We start from the raw sequence: 25782 nt of genomic DNA, 5'->3' as shown, positions 1-25782 counted from the left end.
ACATCAGTTTTTTTTTTGTTTTTTTTAAACATTTGTTTATAAGTGACATCAATTATTAGGAAAAAAAATCTTGGTCCATTTTTCTTTTAACATTACAAAACAACTTGGAATTTGAACAGGAATGTGTTGACTATTTATAACCACTGCAGGAACGACAGTTATCCCTCTGGAAAGCGCATTAAAGCGAAACATAATCAGTGAAGCTCGAAAATTTGGATTGTAGTTTTCATCCTCAAAACATGTATTCATTTATATTTAACCACATTTGCAACATGGACCAAAGATGTATTTCTTCTGAATCATAATTGGTCTAAAAATGAATACCAAACAATGAATAATTCATTCTGTAAAAATTCAATTAGACTGAATCTTGCGCATCATTAACTAAAGGAATCAACTCAGAGAAGCAATAAAACGATTCACAATGTTTACTTTATGTACAAACGTGCGGATATCAAGGGAGGTCGAATTCTAATTAGATATGTTCAAGCATTTTAAATGAGATGCCATAACCAAAGACTCGGAGCCACAAAGCTTAAAGCAAAGCAGTCTGCGTTCAGGCCTGCTGCAGCCGAGTTTCTCCCTGTGGAGGCAGAACATTCATGAATGTTGGCTTCGCACCGTAACAATCACCGGTGTTGCTTAGAAACAAACATTACCAATGCAAATAAATGATATCAATTAGTGATTCTCATCTTTTTTACAGCAGGTATCGCCCCAAAAATGTTCAGCACTCCAAGCACCACCATGATGATCAACATTAAATTACACTGACCCGTGTTCATTAAAACAATAAACAGACATTTTATTTCCTAAAAAAATAAGTAAAATGACTATAATTAATGTCAAATAATTTCAGCTATTCCAGAATGTTTGACAACATTCACTGATTATACATAATTTGAGAATCACTAATATAAATCATGGAATTATATCGTTGTTGTGTCAGTACTAACCTCTCAACTCGAGTAGTGCATCTCCTTCATAACGCGCGAGTCCAACTGCATGTCTCTGCTCGTTGTCCAGTTCGGTCCACTGGTCCTCCGTGATGGCCCACGCCTGCTCCGCACTCAGCCAGGACAACTGAGTGGCACTGAACACCACCTGGCAGACACACGTCCATCACAAAGTCAAACCTAATACTGTAAGATTTTGTGGGAAGCACAACATACATAATACTTTAAAAAAAATAATAATAATCCCGCAGCTAATGTTGTGTCATTCATGTGGGGCTAAAAATAAACATTTTAGTGGTACAAAAAAAAAAGACTTGAGCCTCGAGATGCATCATAATCTTGACATAATCTGCTCACATGAACTCAAAGGCAGTACTTACTGTCATCTTTTTGGGTGACAGCAGGCTGATTGCTTCAGCGGTAATGCCTTCCACTTGTTCTTGTGTCAAAGCTGACAAAACAATGTCTTCCAGGCCCGCTGAGCATACACCAGTTTCACAAACATTGTAGTTAGATCATTCATGTAGCTCAAAATAGAGATTTTCAAAACTTTCTCAGATCTACTCTCAAATCCCAAGGAGATTTTTTTTAAAATTGTTCCAATCCATCAAGTATTGTCCTTCCTCACTCAGGATGAGGGACAGTAAAATGTTGGCAAGAAAAGATCCTTTGGGATGTTACATCCATCTGTACCTGCCAGTGTCCCAATTTCAGTGAAAACTTCTGGTCCCCAAGCACCGACTGGACCAAAGGCCTCCGGTCTGGACAAACGACTTGTCAAAGCCTCCATCTGCTGTTCCGTGCATGGCAAGGACATTTCCCGCAGGAACCGCACTGCCATGCTGCCGTTTCAGGAAGAAAGGTTTTGGATTTACTCCTCCGAGGATATATGCACAATGTTTACGGACCGCTTCAATATATGCGCGCCCACTTTCTAGTTACATCTGTTCGTTGGTGTGTTGTCGTGGCGACTGGGAAACTTGTATGGCCCAAATGTAACTTACGGCAGTCAACATCCACAGTCATTTGAAAAGTGATTCACTCAATCACCTGAAATTGTAAGCGCTGATTCTTTTAATCTCCGATGGATACAGTCCGCAGATCAGATGGCCGAACGTTGCCAGATCCACCATAGATAACTGTTCGATTTTCAGGTTGGACTTGCGCATCGTGCCCAAAATGACGGCTCTCATCTAAAAAGCCAAAAGGAGTAATCAAATTTATTATTGTTTACAAGTCAATGTTTGAATTCAATTGACCTTATTTGTGCGCCAGGATGACAGTGTCCCCAGATGAGCCAAAACAGCCAGATCAGTCAAAGAGGTGTCATACAGTTCTCGAACTGTCATCTCAGTCACCAGAGAACCGAGAGACAGAACCTGCTCTGTTCTGAGCTCACTCACTGGACTGAATGCCTGCAGTGAACAGAGAACAGCAAAATAGTTCAGTCACAGATAGGAGCTGATAATTACACCGCGCCCGGCCTTTGGCCATGCCATGAAGTGTTTTTGGCTGTCAGTGATGGAGACTAAGTGGATTGCCACACTCACTGTCCTGCAAAATGGAAAGAGATCCAATATGAGAGTGGTGGAGATAGGAAACCGCCCACTATGGCGCGGTACAATTTTTTGCAGTTCTGCTTTCGAGAGCTTATTACGAGTCCTTGTTGGAAATTGATTACAAAATTCCGCAATATAATGAAAAATCTGTGATGTAAAATCAGATATGTATAATTTAATAATCTGCAACAAAGTGAAGTGTCATATGGCAAGAATGCTTGGGAATTTGTAAGTGCCACCATTTTAGAAATATGATTAAAATTACTATTAAAATAACAATATTTTGTCATTTCTAACCTACCAAGAATTATTGCCATTATTTTTATTATTCTGTATCAGAATAATAGGTAATTTATCATTCTTAATCTGAATTTTACTTTATTACATCATTATTGTGGCTGATAGAAATTACACACTTAGGTTGAAGTTACCTCCTCAAAATGATTCCTTGCCCTAAAAGGCTGAAAATCACTAAGATGAAGTGCATTGTTACACCACTGCAAACTGAAATCACATTATTACAGTTCTAATTAAAACTGGTGCTTTTTTTATCTTCGCAAAGGCGTCGGTTTTAATCTAGCACTTGCATTGGAGCTCATTAGATTGCACAAACATACCTCACAAAGTACCATTGACGAGATATAATAAGTCGGAAAGCTAAAGACAAACATTGTATCACTTCTATGCAAGAAGTGGGTTTTGATCGAGGCCCTTTTATTATCCCAGACAAAAACATTCCATCACAGATCCAAATTCAAAACAAAAGAACTCGCCGTGTTGTTTTGCCCATTCAAGCTACTACTGACCTGACGAAGTTTGACCCAGAGCGCCCGGCGTTGCTCCGAGCTTAATGAAGTATCCTGACCGAAGACTTCCACACACTCTTTGAGGTCAACTTGTGACATGCGGCTCAACTGAGTTGACGTCCATGCGGAGGGGAACGTCCCTCTGATGTCAGCACAGCTAGGGACTGATACAAGAACACACTAATTAAAATGACTCAGCCATAATTATTTGACTTGCGCTTGATGGAGTCATCAGTTTGAAACAGCATTTTCCCAAACTTAGTGTGGGCCATTTTTGTAATTGTACTTCATCAGAGTTCAAGATGCTCAGAGTACAGAATAAAGAGGGCAATGTAAAATACAGATTTTTTTTGTCACCAGTGTCTTGGACTTTTACAATCCCTCTCATGAGACTCTGCGTCTTCTCTCTTTGACGACGTTGGTCCATGCGCCACTTCAAACAGACTCCGCCCACTGCGCTGTTCTCCCAGCGCTCTTGACCCACGAGAACCTGTTCCACTGTGTCTTTATTCAAGACTCTCTAAATAAGGGAACAATGTTTAATAACACTCATCTTTGACAACCAAAATGTAATGTATAATTACTTTCTATTTTTTTGACAGGTGCTCACCAGTGGGATGGAGTTAATCTGTTTTGTTGACAGGGAGAACACCAGCCTTCCCAAATGTTCAATGTCTCCAGCTTGCCACTTGGACGGCTCACTGGAAAATAATAATACAAATAATTGTAGTTTTAAAGGGTACCAAAGCCTCACTGAAATAAAAAATAAATTAAAAAAAGACGCTTGTATTGTGAGAGATAACATAGTAATATTTGAAACATTTTAGACCCCAAAACAAATTCTGATGTGTAATTGCTAAATCAAGTGTTGTTGGCACACAGAGGAAAATAAAGTTTAGTTATCTCAGTGGAGAAGAGGAGACATGATAGCAAAAACCTTTTAACTCCTGATTTACCCCATGAAGTCTTTGTGTGTGAGCAGATCACTGATATCTCTCAGGGCTTCTTTGGGAAGACAGAAGCTTCTCATCTCCTCCAGACGCAAAGCCAGAGCACCTCTGTTTACCAGAACTAAACTGTCTCTATCCAAGAAAGGCAGAAGAGGGCCCAGAAAGTCCAGAGCGGGGCCATCAATCTCCTCTAAACTATAAGAAGAGGAACCCTGCAGAGCACCACATGCTGTTATACAATAATTAACAGCAAATTTTAATCAGTGATTGTTTATGTGTCCCCAAATGTATTTTTATGCTAATCAAAAAAAAAAAGTCCTTATTTTTCAAGCTATGATTCTTTTTAATTACGCAGTTTAGTTTTATTTCCTACTACCTTATGATAATGTTTTGGTCACACAAAACAACTGTCCACAACTCTACATAATATCTCATAAATAAAAACACTTCCACTCAGATAAAGATTGTGAGTATTTTGAAATTTTGATACAGCCCCTCTAATGGCTACCGGGAGCAAAAGCGACTTCATCACATCGATCTGTGCAATCTAATTAGTTCAGATGAATAAAAAACTCAACCTTTACAAAGATGAGGATGCTTGAAACACTGTTAATAATAACCGTGTGTTCACTTACAGCCTTTTCGGCGATGTTTGTCTGCTTGTAATGTGGTAGTTGGAGGAAATCGGTGAAATGTGCCTGAACATGGTCCAGAACAGCCCTGAGGGATGTGTTGGAAAGGTCATCTATCATTGTCACTCTGAAAGAGAACAGAGCACAAGTATACATTTTTGTCCAAACTGGAAATGATTTATATTTAGAATCTATTTGCATTCTAAAAACGGAGATACTTGCGGTAATGTTGCGGAAAACCAAGGGCTTAAAGTGCTGACAAGTTGAGGATGTTTTCTCACTTCCGCTACGATACATTTCCGCTTGACCAATCACACACAGAAAAATGTTAGTTCTAAATGTTTTTCTGGAGACATTTGCACGCCAATCTGAAAGTAATTACACTGGAAAAGAGTGCGAGTCAGCACATTTTAGAGGAGTTGACTTCTCACCAGTGCAGGTCTCAAGTTTCCTTGCAACATAGTGACAAATTGAAGCAACTCTGCAAAATCACTGTCATTGCTCCAAAGCCTCAAAAAGTCACATGGCATTCCGCCTGCAACCTGACCCAGGTCTCTGCAAAAGACACAAATCATTTAGGTAAAACCAATTCTGGATGTAGGATTTATGTATGCCTGAAAACAAGACTACACACCAACATGGTGTCGCCGACAGGCACCAAAATGTCCCTAAGGATCATATGAGTCTAGGCCTCTTCTAAAAATAGCTCACCGGTTTTGGGGCATTGTGATTTCCTCAGAATGTTATACAGGTGATCTTTTACCATTGTAAACTGATTTATAAAGTGTTGCATATTAACTTTCAATAAGTTGTTGCATAACTTTCTTGATGTAACATATTTGACTTACCTCAGCATCTTGCTGGTGATGTTTGTAGAATCATGCATCCATTTAAATACAAGCTGAGCCTGTACAGATTGGAAAGCAATGTAAAAAAAACTGATTTACTAAAAGGAACTCTAGTTCCTATCGTGGTAGTTAGAAGTGGGCGAAGTATGGCCTGTTCTTTAATCTGGCCCACACAGCATCTGCATTATTAAGAATCTGTAAACAGATTTGTCTTTTTTTATTTCATTAAGTTGGAAAATTAAAATGTATTTATTGTTTATTTATATAAATAGGTTTCATTAAATGATTGGTTAATTGATTTCTAATATTACTATTGTTAAACAATACTTTTACGCATATTTGTAGTCAACAATTGCAAATCTGATCGCTTCAATGGAAGCCCTAGCTTGAATGGAGTTCAGAGTGAGACCCCCTTTGACGCTTAGCTCCTCCCCTAAATACTCAAATCATTTTTGCTTAATAATGATAAACACTTCAGTGCTTAAAGACCGCTTATTATTCTGTTTGACAAAAATGAAATCATATGGAAAGTATAGAATAGGGCCAGCACAGTGAGTTCAAATTGCCACCACCTTTGATTTTGAAAACTCTCTTGCAGCTTGGCTGCTTCTTACATGTTGGCAGCAACTTAATAGACCCCTCTCTGTGACAAGAGCCCTTTAATGTACCTATTATTAATTTAAACGACATTCCACCACACCGCTATGTCAGAGCCAAACTAATTAGCCTGATGGAGTTTGGCCTGTACGGTACATTAATATTCTGAAAGGCTCATCTGAAGCATATCCAATGAGTTAGAAGATTAATGGGAGGCAAGCATTGATGATTAATGATGAGCTTTTTCTTCATTTGAGTAAGATTCTGACAACTTATTGTTGTCACGGAAATTGGGGGGGGGGGGGGGGTGAAGTGAAATGCACACCTGCTGTGGTGACCAGATGATGTGTCGGAACAAGCTGATGTCTCCCGGGATGCCTTCCCTCTTCAGAGCCTCAGTCAGTTTCCTCAGCGGGATTAATGGCAGGAGACAGTTTACATGCTGAGTAACGTTGGGTAAGTATCTTAATAAAGCCTATAAAATAAAATAAAATAACATGATTGAAGGTCATGTTTGTATCTTCCTCGTACAAAGTGTCTCTCCTGCTTAAAAGAAGAGAACAAATGATTACGGAAATGTGGACAGTGCATTTAATGAAGAATTAAATGCTCCATCACCTCCTGCATTGCGTTGTACAGCATTGCTTTCTGCCCAGGCTTCAGGTCTGGCAACATGCTTCTCCAACACTGACACTGAGCACTTTCACTGATCTCAGACCAGTGGAGGCTGCTGAGCAGAGCGGGAGAGAGACCCGAGTGCAATGGCTTCAGTCGGCACAATTTTTCCACTGTGAGCTGCCAGGAAGACACTCAGATGAGGCTGACCCATATTCAGTGAACATTTTCTTCCAGATTTGAACTTACATTGGTATCTTTTGAAATCTTGGACAAAATTTGAAAAGCCTGGGGGGGGGGGGGGGGAACAAATCAAATGTTCTCAGTTACTTTTAGTGGTTAATACATGAATGGCGAGAGTCTTTATGTCAATTTATTTTTACATGGGGGGGCGGAAAAGTAACATTTATATTGTACATTCAGGTCATTTGTATACGGTTTTTCCCATCCATGTGGGGGGTAAACAACCCTCCGGCTGACCTGAGCAGGAGAATATTGGCCTATTCCTGGTTTGGAGAGGAGCTCTAGAAGCTGCTGTGAAGGAAGCGATTGTAAGAAGGATGCTCCTAACTGCGGAAGGAGAGCACTGAGGCCAGTCAGCGCTGTGTGAGCCATGCTGCTGGCATTCAACATCCGCATTGCTGGGACCAACCAGGACGAAAGCTGTTTGAGCAGAGCAGTTAGTCAGATACTAACGACAATTATATTGACAGAAGGTCATAATAGTCCGAGCGAGGTTTTTACGATGTGAACATGTGCCTCACCCTGCCGCTAGCGCTAATGAAGCCCTTGGACACGCACTTTACCAGCTGGCTCTGAAGAGTGAACCACAGAGCAGAGTCCAAAAGAAATGAATGCAGGTCAAGTGGATCCAAGTAGCACGAAAGAACACCGAGCCTGCAAAACAATATTGTAGCCCTTTTGCTAGGCTCACAAACTTACATGTTTTTAACGAAAAAGAAAAAAATATATTTATCTTATTATTAAGGACAGAGTGATTAAACATTAAAAGTTGAATATCAATTAAATGCTTTCCATAGGAATTATGATAGTTTTTTTTAAAATGCAGAAAGATTGAACTGCCCCACCTTGATATGTTACCGACGGTGACATTGTTCTTTTTGGTGAAAATGGTCCGAACGACATGGCGTCCTCTCACACCATCCAGGCTGCTATTGCCCAGAAGCTCCACCAGAGGGGTAAGCTGAATGAGATGACAGCCGTAAGAATATTATTTCCTGTGAATGGACTAAAGTGAACTTTTGCATAATCTAATTCGGCATTCGCAAATTTGCCTTGTTTTTCTTTGGCGGTCAAAACCACGTCTTATCTAAAAATATGGCTTCGATGTCATCTGTTCTAGTGAACTATGTTGAACTGAGGGAAGGCAGTTCACTTAGTTAAGCCGTAGCTTTGTCGAGTTTTAGACAGAATGAACACTCAAAACTGCACTTGAACTTTCACAAAGCGGTTTACAGTGGTTCACTGTTTCTAATGATGATGTCAAATTTCACTGCAACCTGTTGTGACGTCAGCTGTTGAAAACGACTGACTGGAAGGTAAGGTAGCAACGGGAGGATGGAGCTCAGGAAGTACGGTGGCCAGCTGGGGACATCACCCACTACACTTGACTGGAGAAGTCTTTTTACAAAGGCCTTTTTCTGCGACGACTTCAACTCTGAGCTGTGTTCGCGGATGGCAGCCAACCTTCAAACCAAGCCAAACCTTTTAGTGTCAGGACACTTGTCACCTGAATTTGACGCTTTGCTAGTCAGTAACTCACACGCTGTCATTCACAATGACCGAGGCTGGGAAGCTCATGATGTCGGAGACAGACATGAACGGAAGGAACTGGGACAGGTCCACAAAGAGTTCTGGGGTCACTCGAGGGAATTTATGGATAAAAGCAGCAGTCATTGTTTCCATGGCCTGCAGCTCTTTTTGGGACGCCTGACATAAGGGAAAAGATTAAGAGGAGAAAAACAGATGTTGCTTCAAACAGATCATCTGTTATACATTCAAAGTTGATTGCACATATCGCATGACAACATCTGCCATATTTGTCAAACTGAAATGTACTTTTCCCATTAAACGAATGACCACCCCGAAAAAAATAATCTAACTTTCAGAACTCCTATATCAGGACAAAAAAAAAAGAGGAGCCACAAGAACAAACCCGGCTGGTTTCGACTTGAAGGTGATCCCAGCTTTGATGCATATGAGAAAGGAACCTCTTGACGGCATTTTTCTCGGCGGACATTACCAGAGTGCGAATGCTGTCTTCCGGCATCTGGAGGTATTCCTGAAAAAACAATAAATAAAACTTTAAATCTTTGTGAGTGGATCTCTTACAGATAGCACTGTTTCCCAATTTTACATAAAAAAAAAAAAAAACACATCCAGCACCACAAAGGAAAAATGTCACATTTTAATCCTGTGTGCTGTTTTTTGTATTTTAGCCAAAGCAAAGACGATATTGCTTAGGCGCCATCTGGTGGCATCTTAGTGTCAAGGTGGTATGTTGACATGAGTTGAGGAGTTTCATTTCGACAAAAGTAGCGCTTTACCACCATCTTGTGGCTTTTAAACGCAATTACAATCTTTTTCAGAAAGGGCATTAAATACGCTTGGATTTTCACTGTACAGTGTTGATAGATGAAGAAGGTCCATTATTTGTTGAAAATAAATAACTTTTGGACCAATTAAATCAAAGTGTTTGATTACATGTGGCACTCTTTCACAGCATGCTGGTGGTTGGGAATTACTGCCAAAACAAATGCTTTGTCGGTACCTGCAATAGAACCCGTAGAGCAGATGAGTTGTTGTCCTGCTCAATCAGATCCCACAAGACAGGCTGGTGAGCAAAAGCAGAAATAAGTTAATTACGCCTCCTAGCAGAGATTGTAGATGTGTGTGGCCTTACACTGAAACAACTCAGCAGGTCCTCTTTGAGGCTTGCGTTCTGCTCCCGACGGAGGAAGACTCCCACAGTGCGAAGGACGCTAGTGGAGGCCTCCGGCTGCAACGCACTCCAGGATGCGTTGTCAAGGAGACTGGAGAGGAGGATGGCCTGACCCAAACCTTGCCGAGCTTCTCCCTCCCCCTCATCCAGACCCGAAGAGAGGCCGACCATGAAGTCCAACACTCTCAACACGTATCCGAGCGTCACGAAAAACCATTGGTTCTCTTCTCCATCAACCTGACACACACTGAGCTTGTGTAAGACATCCAACATCAGTGGGGCCGGATTCACGCACAGCTGTGACGTGTCGAACTCATATTGGGCTGGGAGGATGTCAAAAAACTTCTGGAGAAGGCACTTGCTGTCCTCAACCTCTGTTTGCAGATCAGCACAAACGTCATACAAGCTGGGCATTGATTTCAGCAGCTGACGGTAGAGCGACGCATTTAAGCACATGTGCTCTCTCAGTCCGTGCGTCTGCCCACACGCTTCCAGCATGGTCACATTGAGGAACGTCTGCACAGCCCACTCCTTGTACTCACAAGTCTCCTCGGTGGCATCGACCCGGGAGAGGTTGTGCTGTCGAAAGCAATACGTCGCGGCCCAGCTCCCCTCTGGGAAGAAGCGGTGGGATCCTGGGGGTTCCCTCCCACACAACGATGAGATAAGGGCTGAACTGTTGGGCAGGAAGCAACGGCGGAAGGCCCGGGCACTCACCAACCTGCTCCCCAACTGAGCAAGACAGCCTTCCTCGGGCACTGGGCTTGCTGTCGTACCGCTCGATAGGTGCGCGCACAACTGCTTTATACTTGTCTGGTTAAAAGCATTATAGTTGTGTGTCCTGGCAGCCTGTGAGTGAAGAATCAATGCCGGGTGTTATCATTTAGCAGAGAGGCCCCAAGTACGTTTGAAAAATGAGCATCACTACACCCACGCACTCTGCGTGTATCTACTGCGTACACAAATTCCCTGCAGAGATACACGACAAAAACATGGCACACATGCTGTGTTCAAAGTGCTATTTTAGTAGAGAAAATGTTCACCTGCAAATTGTGGGGGATGGTGACCGAGCCCTGCCGCAAAATCAAAAATTGGAATAATTGATGCCAAAAGGTTTGTAATCGCCCAAAGAAGCCACAAGATGGCGCAACGCATTTTATTCGCATTAGTCATGTCTATGACCTAAATAATGAAGATCTTCCACCCCCTTCAACAAGATGGCGCCAAAGCGATACATTTTTAGACATGGCTTTGGCCCTGGGTTTTTTTTTTCTGAATAGAGGATACGTTTAAAAAAAAGTCCATGTCACACGTGTTTATTAATAATAATATTGATAATAATAATATTAATAATAATAATAACAAGCGGTATAGAAAATGGATGGATGGATGGATGGATGATAAGAATAAGAATAATTACTACGGATAAAAATATAAGTAAATAATAGTTTGGGGGGTGATGTGACTGATTTGCTTCCTGTAAAACATGCCCCATTTATTCAATGATACACTCAACAAAACAGATTCTCATTGTTCCCATTCTAAATTTCACATGTTCAGCTCATTCAATTCACCTTGGAAATCATTTTTCAACTTGCCCAAAAATCCAGATGTCAAAAATTCCATAAATTTAACTGTTTCTATTAAAGATTTTTTCATAATGTACTTTTTTTTAAATGTATCCACTAAAAGCATTTAATTGTTCTGCCTCTCATCTTATGTCACTGACACAGCATGCATAGTTTCCCACGGCACACTTAAGTGACCGACGCAATAATAACTTCTCAGTGCCCTTCTAATGGTGTGTATATGGACTTCAAATAAAGTTGTCCTCACCTGATGTGCTCTGTGCAGCCAGAAAGTGGAATTGGCACAGACCGTGTTGTTGAATTCATACGAAAAGAACTCGCTGCACACATGAACCCACAGGAAGTCCTCCTCGGCCGCAGACAGGTACCAAGCTGCATCAGAGCATGTGGCGTGCAGGTCCAGACCCATTTCACCATCAGCAGGACTCACTGACCCATTCTCCCATTCCAAAAGTTTACAGTAGAGGAACACTGTGAAGTTGGAGACACCGCTCAACCCTGGAATGGATTCATTGCACGCCGCCTCCAGAATCTCTGCAGTGGTTGAGTGCTCCATCTCTTTTTGTAGGTCACTCTCACTTTTTAGTTGAGGCTGATTGCGCTGACCGTGAAGGCCTTTTGGATTGATTTGATGAGAAGGTGAGGATTTGGGAGTTAAGTGGGGAGATGTTTGTCCAAACTTATTTTCATCACTGGAGGGACATGACAGGAATGGCAGCGAACTTGGGAGACCCTGGGTGCTCACACCCAAAGCTTGCGTGTTCCAGGTCACGTTATGTCTTATACCCCTACATTTGCGCAAACACATGAGAGAAATCAGTTACCTCACTCAGGTTGACAGATAATTTTCTAGTGTACTGTTTCAATGATCTTACCATAAGATTAACTGCCTCAGGTCACCTTAAGAGAGACATGAAAACAAATATCAAGAGTGTGAGATGGAAAAAGAAACTGGACACCCCCAACAAATCACCATATCTGATCACATAACAGATCCGCCAGTAAATCCCACAAATCCCTTGATATAATCGTACTGATAACAATAAAAGGTCAAAGGGATTAGTCATATTGACAAAAGAGACTCAAGTGACCAGGTTGACCCAAAGCCATTATTTTGCCTCTCTAAACACACGTAGTGTTTTTCAATGAATGCAAGACAATTCTCTGAATTTTAATGATTCCACTCTTCTGTGGTTAAATTATTATTTTCTGATAAATCTATTGAGGTGTGCTCAACTAAATTTCTTAATAAAAATAAATGCTTGTGTGTATAATGGAAACATAGACACACCGTATTTCCACCCATTCCTCGTAGGAAACATGTACTGAATCTTTATCAGTATCTTTTACAGAGTTTGGTGGGGTTGTAAAATATATTTGTATTTTGCTTTACGGACACCCTGAGATATCCTTGCCCCCCCCAAGAAAAAAAGCCTAGCTCCGCCAGTGTGGACATTTATCTAGAAGCCCTACACACTCACCAACTGAGCATTGTCCCCTTCTACTGGGCTGGGATACGTCCACCACATCGTCAACGTCATCGAGCATTGCCATGGTAACCTGTGACACTTTCTTCCTCAAGTTACCATAAACAGAACTGCCCAGTCTGTGCAGAAGGCCCATCCGGAGCCTATCCAAACTTTGCACGAGAGCCAGATTTTCCTGAGCCAAATTGCCTCCACTTGAGCGTGTCAGCGTTTGCAGGAATACATTTTGCATGGAATCTGGATCATCCCGCGTTGCGCTTGAGTCATCTCGAAAATGATTTTGCAGCAAGCCATCCTGTTTCATGGCTTCAGGGGGCAAGCTGAAGGGCTTAATACGTCCACTCGAGCCTCTCCTGTGTTCAGCATCTGCCGAGTGCAAATTGACCACGGGCTTCCAGCTGAATGTTTCCATAACGCGGAGCACATACTGAAGCCAGCCGACACCAAATGGGCAGTCAGTGTGACCTTTCAGTGCACATATGAAGCCCTGCAGGCCGGCGCTGGCCTGTCCGTATGTCCCACTTATCAGCGCCTGGAAAGCGGCCTCTAACACAGCGCTCACCGTCCTCCAGTTTTGAGCCAACAAAGACAGAATTGGCTTGTGAGGCTGACGCTGCAGGAGGGTCGTGAGGCTCTGCAGGAGCCCCAGAAGCCCGTCCCAGTGGGGGCTGCCTCTCAGGGACAGGAACCAGTCCTTCACTTGGATGCTGGGACGAGGCGGCACACGGCCGTTCCATTGGTTCTGCGCAGCGCTCCCTTCGGATTGCAAAAAAAAATGGAGCACCTTCTCCCACAGCTGTTCGTCATGCGAATCCAAAGGCGTCTCCTCCAGTCCTGCGGTCATATCTTGGAGGTACTGAGAGACATTGTAGAGGAAACCAGAGAGACGACGGCGGTCAATGGGCTGGTTTAGTGAAGCCGGGTTGGTACCAGGAAGTAGTCCACTCAGTGTTTGAAGGCCCCCCAGAATATTATTCACCCAAGGATGCACAAGTACGTCTTTGCCCGTCTCCCCGGAGCTCTTTTGCGGATTCCGAGCACCTCCTTTATTCAATTTGGAGAGGAGCTCCTTGAGAATGACATCTCTTTGCTGTTCTCTAGCCCTTGCTAAATGATTGCCATTCAGTGCAGCAAGACAAAGAACAATTTCGTAGATAAACGTAGGAAAATAAATACAATTTAATTATATTGACATTGCACTAACCTGTTTCCTCGGAGGATCCTTGTCCTAGTAAAATAGCACAAACTAGGACACTTGTAAATCGAAGAGTAGCCATACCTGGCCTTTTGTCTGCAGTCTTCAATTCATTCCTGTGAGAAATATATCACTCCTCATGACAAATTAGTATTGATTTAAGAAAACAATGCAATTCTGTTTACTTTCACTGAAAGGATTAACCTGAGATGTAAAGGAGAAGGAGATTAAACCTTAATGACTGGGCGCCACGTCACCTTACACTTGCAGTGCATGGCTAATAAAGAACATACCGGCCGATAATTGGAAAGTGGCCGCTGGTTTATGCAACTCATATTGACGTTTCAGCTGCAAAGATTCTGTACTATCACCTATTGCAATAAAATCAAGATGAAACTTACTGTTGGATATGATTGGCAAGACTAGACTGAAATGGTGAATAGTTAAAGTACCTGTAAAGTGGAAGTAAATATGTCTTGTAAATTTGACACACTGCAGAGAAAAGTGTTGTCAACAACCACGCTGAATATGAGTGGTTAAAAAACCTTATATAAAATGGGGCTTCAAAATTGTGAATGATCAAATCATTTTCTCTGCCCTTGAACGCTGTTTGTGTCTACTACACCTCAGTCATCTGTCAATCAAATACCACTGCTATGATCATGGATGAAGATAGATGCTCGGGTCAAAAAAAACATAAGTTTAAAACAAATATTTAAATGCTGAAAAACTGTTTACTCATAATATATATCTGCAACTCAGTCCATCTACGTAGTTCTGTCTTTGCACGTTTTTAGCAATCATGTTCGAACATCTTTCACGTATTTCAAAACTATTTTCTAAAGTCATTTTCCAGTTTCTTCAAAACATCACACACCCACACAGAAATTGCTTCAGCAGTGACAGTTGAGATATGGAAAATTACATTTTTCTCTCATTCGTCTGTTCTATCTTTCTGTGTGTGCGTGTGTGTGTGTGTGTGTGTGCGTGCGTGCGTGCGTGTGTGTGTATATATATATATATATATATATATATATGCACTCACATAAATAGTTTCCCTGATTCAGATCACACATTCACATTGAAAATAAAGAGATTTTTTTTTTAAAAACATTTGCGATTACGAAAAAAGAAGTTAAAGAACTCACCATGGATCTTTTCAGTTGTTGAAGTATCAAGTGAGTTGCACCATCTTCAGTGTTGTGGTATCACAATACTTTCACTCTCCTTGAACCCTCCTACTTGGTAGCAATGGTTTGAGCGCGGAGGGTACAGACAGATAGATGTATCTCCTAAAAAGTGGGAAGCGGGATGTACCTCTAATATGGTTAGGTAACTTGATGGACAACAATGTTTTGTCAGCCGAGTTCTAAGAGGTCACCAAGTGAAAATCTGGATGAAGTTAATCTCGTCCAGGAGCTCCATCCCTGTCTATCAGGTCTCCTGCTGACTAATTCCTCATTGAGCTGTCTATCAGCAGGGGGCTCACCGTGGGAGTTTGGCCTTCTTGGGGGTGTAGTGTTGACCTGAGTGGTGCGGGCCAACAGGACTAAGCAGGTTGTCAACACTCTGACTCAGTTAACATTGTTACAATTGAGCTCTGTGCAAAGGTAAGAGCAGGCAGCTCCCCCGAGTCCTAAAGTCTGCCGGTCCCCGAAACCTTAGAGGACCCCCTCACTCTGCTTGTTGTCACAGTATGATACTGTGTTTCACTGGGACAATAAAGTCCTCTTGTATTATTAATACTAAAAGGAACAGCAATCGCACGATGTGTCAGAGCTCATTTCGCCGCAGGGGTATACAATGTGCAATTGGATCCGCCCCGCCCGCCCGGCGCTTCACTGGCAACTAGATGTTGAGATTGGAAGACTTGGTTGGGTTCATTCCAAGGTTTTAAGTCCCAGCGATGTCAACCTAACCATCACTGTATTTATGACACATTATTAATAGACGTAGCATCTTCAAAGAACTTATGACTGCAATCATCTAACGTGCCACTTCAACTTCCTTGGAGATTAAACCAAGACGTGACTGTTGAAAAGTGCCATACTAGACGGGAAACATGATTTTACTAAAACATGGTGTCATCTACACAGGCTTCATCTAAAAGCCAACCATTTTACAAAGCTGGATACTGTTTCAGTGGAGTCAAAAAGGTGTCATCGTCATTCTTATTTGACCTTGACTAAGAAGAAATAGAAAGGCACATGTCTTAAAGAATAAATGAATCATACAGGGGTTCATCTGGATGGCACAATTAACCAGCGGCTATCCACAACAGAATGATTGCTTTGAGTTCTACTTAATAGCCTCACATTACCCAGCAAGTCGATCTGTGAGGAAATTAAAACAAGATGATCGTTATTTAATAACATGGTACCTTAAGATGTGACTTTAGTTCATCCGCAATCTCAAATCATCTTTATCCCATTAAAATGAATTGAAACACCAATGGACTCATGTTTTTAATGACAAAATAACACTCTATAATATTGTACCTTACAAAAAACATACAAATTACTAAATAGGATAAAACAGTTTTTGTCACGCTTTGTAGCAATAGAATGGCTAGTGGCACTTCTGGTGTGCCCACCTTGACCACCTGGGGCAGTATAAAACAGATTGAAACGGGCTCAAGCTCCTCAGTACGGCACTAATATTGGTCATTGTTGACAGAAAATAAAAAATATATGACTGTTATTGTTTAAATTGTTATTTAAAGGGTAACACTGCAAATAACACTGCAACATAGATGCTATCCGTAAGCAAGTCAATCGAGGTTCTCATTGCGTTAACATGAAACTAGCCGTGGCAAATTGTATTGTGACATTTTTGCTTGGTGGTGTGCTGTGAGATTTGTAATGTAAATGTAATGCAAAATAATGTGAAATATGCACCCTGGTTCAATAAAGTTTGAGTAAATTTATAGACCGCTGCCCTGAATCTTGATTATTCCAGAGCACCAATTGTGTGCGCTCAACAGCTTTTCTCTTCTCGGGGCACAAACTCAGTAAGGTACATGGAGGCGTGCTTAGATGAGTCTTGTGTGAGCTGGAGGACCCAGTGGAATTAACTAACACAGAGCGAGTTACAAACTCCACAATTTCCTTCCGTTTTAACATCCCATAGGATCGAGTGACGGAAAATAAGATTTTGTTCATTCTATTTTGTCACAAAAGGTAGGTTGACAAAAATAGTACTGTGATGTATGACAAAGGAAATATTTGAGGGTTCGATCAACTAGTCAACCGAAATCGGACAAAGTGGGATTAGCTGTCAAACATTTGAATATTTGTATCTAAAATTCATTATACACCCAATATTTATTTTTAAATGACGAATATGTCACACAAGGTTCCTCCACAGGGACACCAAGATCTCTTTGCTTTGCCTCATACCTCAGAAGTAAATCCTTACGGGCCTGCCAGATGAACAGAAGTACATAAAACACGCATCACTTTTTTGTTGGAAAGAACACTTTCAGCAAACAAGCAAAAGATCAACCAACCTTGGAAATCTGAGATATTTTGTGCTGTAAGTCCTCAATGGATTTATTGCTGGAGTCAATCATCTCCTGTGAGAGAGAAGAAAAAAAACACTGAAATATTAAACATATTCAGTCAGATTTAAATTCCATGCAGAGTCACCAGCCTGGGAGTTTTCTTTTTATTAATAAATAAAGTATTTAATAAAATTTTATAAAAGTTTAATCTACATCTAAGTTTGTCTTTTTCACATAAACATACCACAAAGAACTCGATCTGTACGCAAATAATGGTTATATATAAGAGCGGCCGCTTGCTGGTACGACATGCTGCCAATAACTTATGAATCGATTAATCGCTTAATTGTACGGGTGCATACTGAAAACATTTTTGATTACTTTAGCTACGGGGAGGACAGAAGTATTGATAGCTGCATAGACCTTAAATGAGAAAGGAGGTAGGTACCTCCACGCTGCTTGTGATGTTTTTGAGTACAGTTTGGTCTACGTTAGAGACCATGAGCACAGCGGAGAGCTTGGCCTGCGTCTTGGCCAAGCCATCCGTCATGTCCTTTACTTTCTCTTCCAGCTTTGCGTTCTTCTCATCCTCTTCCCTCTGAGCCCTCTCAACTTTCTGAGCGAGGGTATCACGCAGCTCGTCTCGTTCCCGCTCGAGCTAGAATCAGATTCATGCAAGTGTCTCTCATCAGAGGGGACCTAAACGCAACACTTTGCTTTGGATTTTTTTTTTCCTTTACCTCGCTGAATTTCTGCTTGAGTTGCTCTAATTTCTGTTCCTGATCTCTGAGTTCCTTTTCTTTTCTCCTTTCCTTGGCATCCTATTGAAAGCTCAACATCACGCCGCTGATTGCAACAACATACTTTAAAAGCCAGTCAATATGAAATAGCCAAACACAATATTCAGAATTTAAAGAACAGAACCTCGTTCCGGATGGGGTTCTTCATTTTTCTTTGAACTTCGGCGGTTTTCTCCTGGACGTCGAGCAGAAGCTTATTGAGACGCTCGTTTTCAGGTAGAAGCTGAGCTAGGCGCTTTTCCTTTTCTTTTTGTTTCATCTCTGCGTCTTCTATTTGTTTCTAGGAGACAACAGCAAGAAGATTAAAAGGGTAGGTGGCTTAATGACTTATAAAGAAGTATTCCCAATTGTTTATTTGTGAACCATTGCTGAAAGGCAGAGACATTAAAATAACTTAATGGCCACTGGATTATGCTTCTTTCATAAAAGAAGCTCTTGAAATAAGGAGTTCTTCATAAAATCACTGGCGAATTTAATCAATCGTAATAAAGGATATCATTTGAAATGGTATCAGATGAATGTGCTTACTTTCAATGAATCGTTGTGATACAAATCTCGTTCCATGGTTTGATTGAGAAGAGTGAGTGCTTCATCAAATATTTCATGGTGGTTTCGGTTCAGAGCGCTGATGTGAGTGTTCCACTGATCTTCTTGTTCGAGGACTTCCTTGTTCCTCATGATGACCAGCTCCCGTTGCAACACTTCCAGCTTTTCCTTGTAGCGGGCCTCCGTTTCTACTCAAGGGTATGCACAAAATCACAAAGTTAAATCGTTAGACAGATAAAGATAGATAATCTATCCATCTTTTTCTTTTTTAAACCGATCCCCTGTTGTTCGCCGAATATCTTGGCTATTAATTTGTTTTTGGTCAGGGTCAAAGTAATCTAATTAGTACTTTGGCACCGTCTAGTGGACAATTGGTGGAGTGGTTACACTCGTTAGGTTTAATTTATTGATTTATTGATTGACAGCCTTGTGTCTTGTTTTGTTGGTGGTCCTTAAATATCAGAAGTGAAAGTTCCATTTTTCACGATGCAGCTACGGAATATCCTACTTTGTCATTACAATTTGTTTGTCAAGGTGCGTAAATGTCAAAAGATGATTTTAATAATGCAATACTGTGCCGTTTGTGCACATTTTTGTCTATACATGTGTCATGCTCTTATAAATGACATCATGACAAATGTTTCGTAGCAAACTGTTTCAGATGATGCCACATAGAATTAGTCCTAGATTTGTGACGGCACACAGGAGCTTCACAGTCTAGGCAAGTGGAAAAAGGTACTTATATAACTGGAATTTATCCTGATCTTGGATCTTGATATTTTGTTCATCCGTGCTTAGTTTTCATGGTGTGAAATGACTGCACATGGTTTCTGATGACAGCAATCTGCAAAAAAAATGTGAAGCCCCCAGCTGGAAATGTCTCTGCCAGTTGATTGAGCTTAGTAAGCGGTGGCCGCACACTTTATCGCCTCCATTTTAAGGGCTTTGTTGTCTCTTGTCGCATCTAGACGCAACTACAAGGCGGGGCGTCAATTATTTGTGGTTTTTCGCTGTTTGAAGCAGAGCTCCATGACTATCCCCCACGAAAAGCTGATTTTTATTGTAGAGGTAAAATGCAAATGCAATCAGCTCTTGAGTTCTTAGAGGTTTACCTGCCAGTTGATCCTCCCAGCTTTTTTTTGATTTGGCCACTTCTTTGTTGTGTTTCTGCAGACAAATGCATCATTAAACCAATTGTGTCATTTTCTGACATTTTAACAAAGCAAAAAAAATAAATTGAGCTCAATAAGATGCACATTAACTGAGGTGATAGCAGTTGCTTAAAAAAAATGGTTCTCACCTGCTCCAGCTCAATGATGAGGTTTTCAATGTCGAGTTTGTGTAGATCGTTCCTAATGGCTGCCGCCTTCTTGTGAAGCGCCTTTTCCAGCTGGGCTTGTTCTTTCTCCATCGCCTCAGCAGTCTTTACACGCTCTGATTGCAGCTCAGACATGGTGTTGTGATGCTCACACAGCAGGTGCTTCATTTTCTGCTTGTACACCTGGTATCACAGAGAGATGCAGATTTACAAGATATTGCAATGGGGTAGGAAATGTTTTTCACGGGAAGTTAAGATGAGGCCAAGATGGACTCCAGCTCATCCGTGACCCTTCAAAGGATAAGTGCTATTAAAAATGGATGGATGGAAGGTGATGCTGATTCTTGGCTGACTTCTCCATCAAGATTTGCTGTCACCTACTTTAATCTCTACAAGGTGGCGACCCTCATCATCCTCAATTTTCTTCTCTTCATTTCTGAGTTGAGCTATAGCCTCCTCCAAGTGCTTCTTGGTCACATCCCAAAAGGAGTAGATCTTATCTCGCTCCAGCTGAAAGTAGTTTCTCTCTTCCCGCTCTCTCTCCAGCTCCTCTTGTAGGACGGCTATGTGTTCTATCATCTGGAATTCAGATATCAATTTTATTGCAATAGCATTAACACCTTTGTTCCATAACGCACTACACACGGCATTACATACACCAGCTGTGCCTTCCCAATGATATTCATGAATAAATGTCCTAAAAAGTGTAAATTGACAAAGGTGAATCCATCTGCAATGTCTTTACAAATTTTGTCCAGCTAATGTAAAATATACAGATGATGCATTTATTCATCATTGCAGCATAGCTTTCATTCTGACCTGCTCTTTGGACAGCTCGTCCTTGGTGAGTCCATCTATAAGTGCAGCAGACTTGACCTTGGCTGACTTTTTACCCGAGCTCTTTTTAGGCGGCTGGAAAAAAATAGCATGTTAAACAAAACATTTCATTTGGCTTGAATGCTCTAAAGCAAATGCAGTGCATTCATTTAGTTTATCGTAATTCTCAAGGCAAACTCGAGACAAACTTTGGCTCACCATGGTTTATAAATGACGTTTGCAGAATCAAGAAGCGTAATTCGGAACTCCTTCAAACATGTGTTGCCTTGGCAACAAGCTTGGTGCGCAAACCTACCAATAGAGGGCAGCAGTTGCTTGACTGGAAGAAAGATACAATCATGTACAGTGTACACAACTATTTGTTAGAATGCAAATTATTATATTTTGGGGGTCTGATGAATGGGATCTATGTTGCAGACTATTGAAAATCATATTCGTATGCTTTGGTTGTATTAGTCAAAAGTAAATGAGCAATAATATTATTAAAATATTTGAGTGCCCTCTGCAACAATGTATAATTATTTACATTTTTTGCATAAGATCAAATAAATTAGTTCCTTAAGTCCAAATTCTAAAAAAATAATAAATATAAAATAATAATGAAAAATAATAAAAATAAAAATTACTATTTTTGGTAAAAAATTTCAAGTTAAAATGAGTTTACGTCCATTTCCGAAACTGAAAAAAAAAAAAAGTTTTAGTAGCTGAATGTTGTGCTTGATCAAATTTGTATTTAAATAATAATAATAATAATAATTGTATCTAAAAGTCAAAAGTTACTCGAAGTTTGGGCGGAAAGTTACTAAATTAATGTAAAAGGGTGCGAAATCCAGCACCAACATCGACGCATAGTTCACGTGACGAAGCTGCCCCGTCACGTGACTTGTTTTATAAGGAAGTCACGCGCGACCGTATAAAACCAAGCCTGTCTTCCGTTCCATTCATCCCCTTCGGTAAATCATCGCTGGGGTCTTACGATGGACGCCAATGGACGCCCGCTGGTTTTATTTTTATCCATATTAGCCGGGTTCGGGCTTAGCACGTGGGCTCATTATGCGCCCGACGAGGTGGGGGATCTCCCCGGCTTGACGTTCAAGCCCAACTTCCGTCAGTTTTCGGGACACGTCCAGGCCAGACCCGGCAAATTTCTTCATTATTGGTGAGCAGCAACACGAAACACACACAGAATCAGGTCACATGGTTGTCACGTGATTACATTCGAGTTATTATATTGTTTTGAATTTAACCAAGTAAACAAACATAGTACTTGACAAATCAAAACATGACTAGTAGTGACATCAGGCTGTAATTGACTGCAAAGGATTTGCAATTAAGTATTAAAAGGTGAAAATTTGATTTACGATTAGACTCCAGAGAGATTGTTTCGCCTTTAGCCAGAAATAAATTTCTCATTTGTCACTGGTTTAATAGAAATTTTATGTATCTATAGTATTAGTGGTATTGGTTACTTGTTATCACTTTCAATGGCTCACTATTGATCTGGGAGTGGGGGTATTATCGAATGTGCCTGCTCAACATGTTTACTTGTTTGACATAATCGAATGTAAATGTCGGTGATCTGGGTCTCGTGCAGGTTTGTTACCTCTCAGAGGGACCCAGTCAATGACCCGCTGGTATTGTGGCTCAACGGAGGCCCGGGCTGCAGCTCGCTTGATGGATTCCTATCAGAGAATGGACCCTTCCACGTGAGCATGCCTACAGGTTGCACAAGTGGCAGCAACACTTGGCTGAAGTGATTTTGTTGAATTTCCTCTCAGGTAAGAGACGACGGAGCCACTTTGTACGAGAACATTTTCAGCTGGAACAGGATCGCAAACGTGCTCTATTTAGAATCTCCGGCAGGTGTTGGTTACTCCTACTCCAATGACGGCGACTACGCCACGGATGATGATCAGGTGATTTTCCTCAACGATTATTTGACTTAAAGCCGAGAGACAACTTTTACGTCTCCTGTTTAGGTTGCCGAGGACAATTACAAAGCACTGCAGAGTTTTTTCGCAAAGTTTCCCAGCTTCACTCGGAATGACTTTTTTATCTTTGGAGAAAGTTACGGTGGAATTTATGTGCCAACCCTCAGCTTGCGCATCGCTGCAGGAAATGACTCAATCAAATTCAAGGTGAGATTGTTAATCTAGAATGATGTCGCGTCACTACAGAGGAGGACACCAAACAAAACGTCATAACTACTGCATATACATTTTTTTTTTTTTGTCCTAGGGCTTTGCTGTGGGAAATGGTCTCAGCAGCTATGAACTCAATGATCAGGCTTTAATATATTTTGCCTACTACCATGGCCTCTTTGGACAAGAGTAAGTTTATGTTTGGATTAAGGGACTACGACATTTTATAGACATGTACAGTCTTTGAACATCCACCACTTTTGATAATGCTCATTTTAGAGTCAGGATTAAGAATGCACCGATGCAACGTTTCAAACGGAGTACAACTTTTTATCAACAAAGAGTATCGGTGGTTGCAATTGTAACAGGGTGCGTTATGCGCAGGTTGTGGCAAGATCTAAACAACTATTGCTGCGAGGAGCAAAGATGCGACTTCTCCAACTCCACTTCGTCAAAATGCCAAACAATGGTACGTCTGTGAGCCCTGCATGTCAATCTTGCCACATGAGCGACCGATATCAAGTTGTCCTCTGCCTTTATGATCCCCCTACAGGTCAGTGTGGTCTTTAATATAGTCTACAACAGTGGCCTTAACGAGTATGCCCTTTACTTGAACTGCGAGGGTCGCGGCGGGTTTCACCCAGCCTACGAGAGGGCAATGAGTCACCTGTTCAAGAACTACCGCAAACGCAGCAACGATGTAAGGGTGAGCATACCCGAGCTCTTCTTCACCACACAGTTGTAAACAAACGGGGATCGTCACTAAAACGTTTGTGGGAAGCTTTCAGATGGGCCGTCATGGGCCATCTCCCTGGGCGAGGTCCCCCCGTGTATTAATAGTACGGCTCAAGTCAACTGGCTCAACAGGGGCGATGTGAGGAAGGCCTTGCATATTCCTGACATGCTGCCACCGTGGGACCTGTGCAGGTATGCTAGAGCGCCAAAGCACTGCATTACAAGTTCTTTTATGTCATTAATTTCAGATAGGTGGGGGGGTTGTTGTTTCAGGACCACAACAATTTGTCCAATTATATTAACAGCAGTTAAAGCAAAGCTAATATTCAATCCATTGTTACTGGATGGCTGTAAGGATAATGTATTCATAATGTACTTCAATTCAAAATGTGTATTACGCAACACAAAATCAATAAATCCTTCAGAAGTAATTTTGGGAAGGCCAGTTTCTACCTAATTTATTTTGAAAGTCATTTTGATTGTTTCTTATGTGTAATTCTAATTTGTTGATGGTGGATTTGGCGTTTGACTGCAAGTCCTACCTTTCATGTTTCATGAAAAAAAATGAACCGTGTTGCTACTCAATGTTTACTTTTGAGTAAATAGCGCCCCCTGCTGGTTGCTGCCTAGTAATGGATACCGTTCATTTCTAGCCACAGAAATAACCTCATCTAATACATTCTTTTTTTTTTTTTTAGCATTAAAGCACCAATTGTGAAAAAAAATAACATGAAGCATCATTTTGTGCTGGTAGTGTCTGTCCTTAAGTTTGTAAATGTATTGAGCATGACAAACAAATTTGAGTTTTTTTTTTTTTTTTTTTTTTCTTGATGCAGTGGGAGGTGGTCAGCGATTGTCTTATATTAATACTAACGCTTCTTGTCTTGTGTAGTGAGACCGTTGGGCGAGGTTACACCAGCCTGTACCCATCAGTGAAGGACTTTTATCTAAAGTTGCTTTCTTTTGGCCTTCGGGCACTCATCTACAACGGGGACACAGACATGGCCTGTAACTTCCTGGGAGATCAGTGGTTTGTGGACGACCTCGGCATAGAGGTAACGATAAACGTGCCGCCCGACGTCAGCGATATGTGATTTGCCCAAATCGAATAACTTAATGTTGTTGCCAGGCCACTACGAGGTACCAACCCTGGTACCTTGACAAACAGGTTGCAGGGTTCTACCAGCAGTATGGAAATGTTACTTTCCTGACAGTAAAGGTAAATCAAGATGTTAGCTTTTGTATATTTGTGGTGAACTTCAAATATTGATTGTGTTTCCAGGGTGCGGGTCATATGGTTCCACAGTGGGCTCCAGGTCCAGCGCTTCAAATGTTCCAGTCATTCCTAACAAATGGCCCCTACTGAATCTTGATCAAAATTGCTCAATGTGCATTTGTGACTATTTTTATTTTATTTTTCAGGGAATTTGGATTTTGAGGGAAAAGACTGTTGGAAATTTACTTTGATAATTGTCTTGTCTTAGAGAGCACGCTGCAGAGTTTGGGCTTTGTTATACAGAACAAATAATTGTTGCTCAGTTCAGGCGCGGTGCAAAGAAAATATGTGTCCTCCTCAATTACTTATATTGAATTGTGTGTTGAAATGAATTAGCAACACTGCAATCAAAGTTTGCACTTTTCAGTCATGTCAGATGACTGTCAATTTTGCTGAACTTGATTTAATTAAAATAGCATTTTTAAGAAAAG

General features: G+C 41.2%; 3 protein-coding genes across 4 annotated transcripts; 1 reads left to right on the top strand and 2 right to left on the bottom strand.

The window, feature by feature from the left end:
* Positions 1-73: 73 nt before the first annotated feature.
* Positions 74-14399, bottom strand: LOC125967604 (stereocilin). Its single transcript, XM_049718813.1, has 29 exons — positions 14206-14399; positions 12996-14096; positions 12390-12414; positions 11762-12302; positions 9887-10774; positions 9755-9817; positions 9140-9265; positions 8747-8913; positions 8484-8670; positions 8052-8167; positions 7728-7860; positions 7444-7626; positions 7213-7251; positions 6967-7143; positions 6674-6823; positions 5752-5810; positions 5335-5458; positions 5126-5205; positions 4907-5030; positions 4278-4483; positions 3932-4022; positions 3692-3841; positions 3322-3501; positions 2216-2371; positions 2007-2149; positions 1650-1798; positions 1337-1434; positions 957-1104; positions 74-583 (listed from the first exon to the last, which is right to left on the bottom strand). The coding sequence occupies exons 1-29, from the start codon at positions 14276-14278 to the stop codon at positions 495-497; spliced, it is 5766 nt and encodes a 1921-aa protein (XP_049574770.1). The 5' UTR covers positions 14279-14399; the 3' UTR covers positions 74-494.
* Positions 14400-16656: 2257 nt separating this feature from the next.
* gas8 (growth arrest-specific 8) lies at positions 16657-21743 on the bottom strand. The gene is made up of 11 exons (XM_049718808.1): positions 21398-21743; positions 21182-21274; positions 20744-20941; positions 20345-20545; positions 20157-20211; positions 19027-19232; positions 18623-18778; positions 18439-18519; positions 18147-18356; positions 17705-17770; positions 16657-17617 (listed from the first exon to the last, which is right to left on the bottom strand). Exons 1-11 carry the CDS (start codon positions 21398-21400, stop codon positions 17495-17497), a joined length of 1392 nt encoding a protein of 463 aa, XP_049574765.1. The 5' UTR covers positions 21401-21743; the 3' UTR covers positions 16657-17494.
* A 331-nt stretch (positions 21744-22074) lies between these two features.
* Positions 22075-25781, top strand: si:ch211-122f10.4 (cathepsin A-like). 2 transcript variants are annotated; one of them, XM_049718807.2, is made up of 11 exons: positions 22075-22358; positions 22794-22905; positions 22978-23115; positions 23179-23337; positions 23438-23529; positions 23725-23809; positions 23894-24040; positions 24122-24267; positions 24968-25130; positions 25205-25294; positions 25358-25781. In XM_049718807.2, the coding sequence occupies exons 1-11, from the start codon at positions 22177-22179 to the stop codon at positions 25439-25441; spliced, it is 1398 nt and encodes a 465-aa protein (XP_049574764.1). In that variant the 5' UTR covers positions 22075-22176; the 3' UTR covers positions 25442-25781. The 2 variants fall into 2 exon arrangements, with proteins under 2 accessions (XP_049574764.1, XP_049574763.1); XM_049718806.2 differs by having other exon boundaries at positions 23894-24046.
* Position 25782: the final 1 nt, after the last annotated feature.

The sequence above is a fragment of the Syngnathus scovelli genome, chromosome 4 (assembly GCF_024217435.2).
Source record: "Syngnathus scovelli strain Florida chromosome 4, RoL_Ssco_1.2, whole genome shotgun sequence".
Classification (NCBI taxonomy): domain Eukaryota; kingdom Metazoa; phylum Chordata; class Actinopteri; order Syngnathiformes; family Syngnathidae; genus Syngnathus; species Syngnathus scovelli.
The sequence above is the reverse complement of the archived record's forward strand: the minus strand, read 5'-3'. Positions and strand labels throughout refer to the sequence as shown.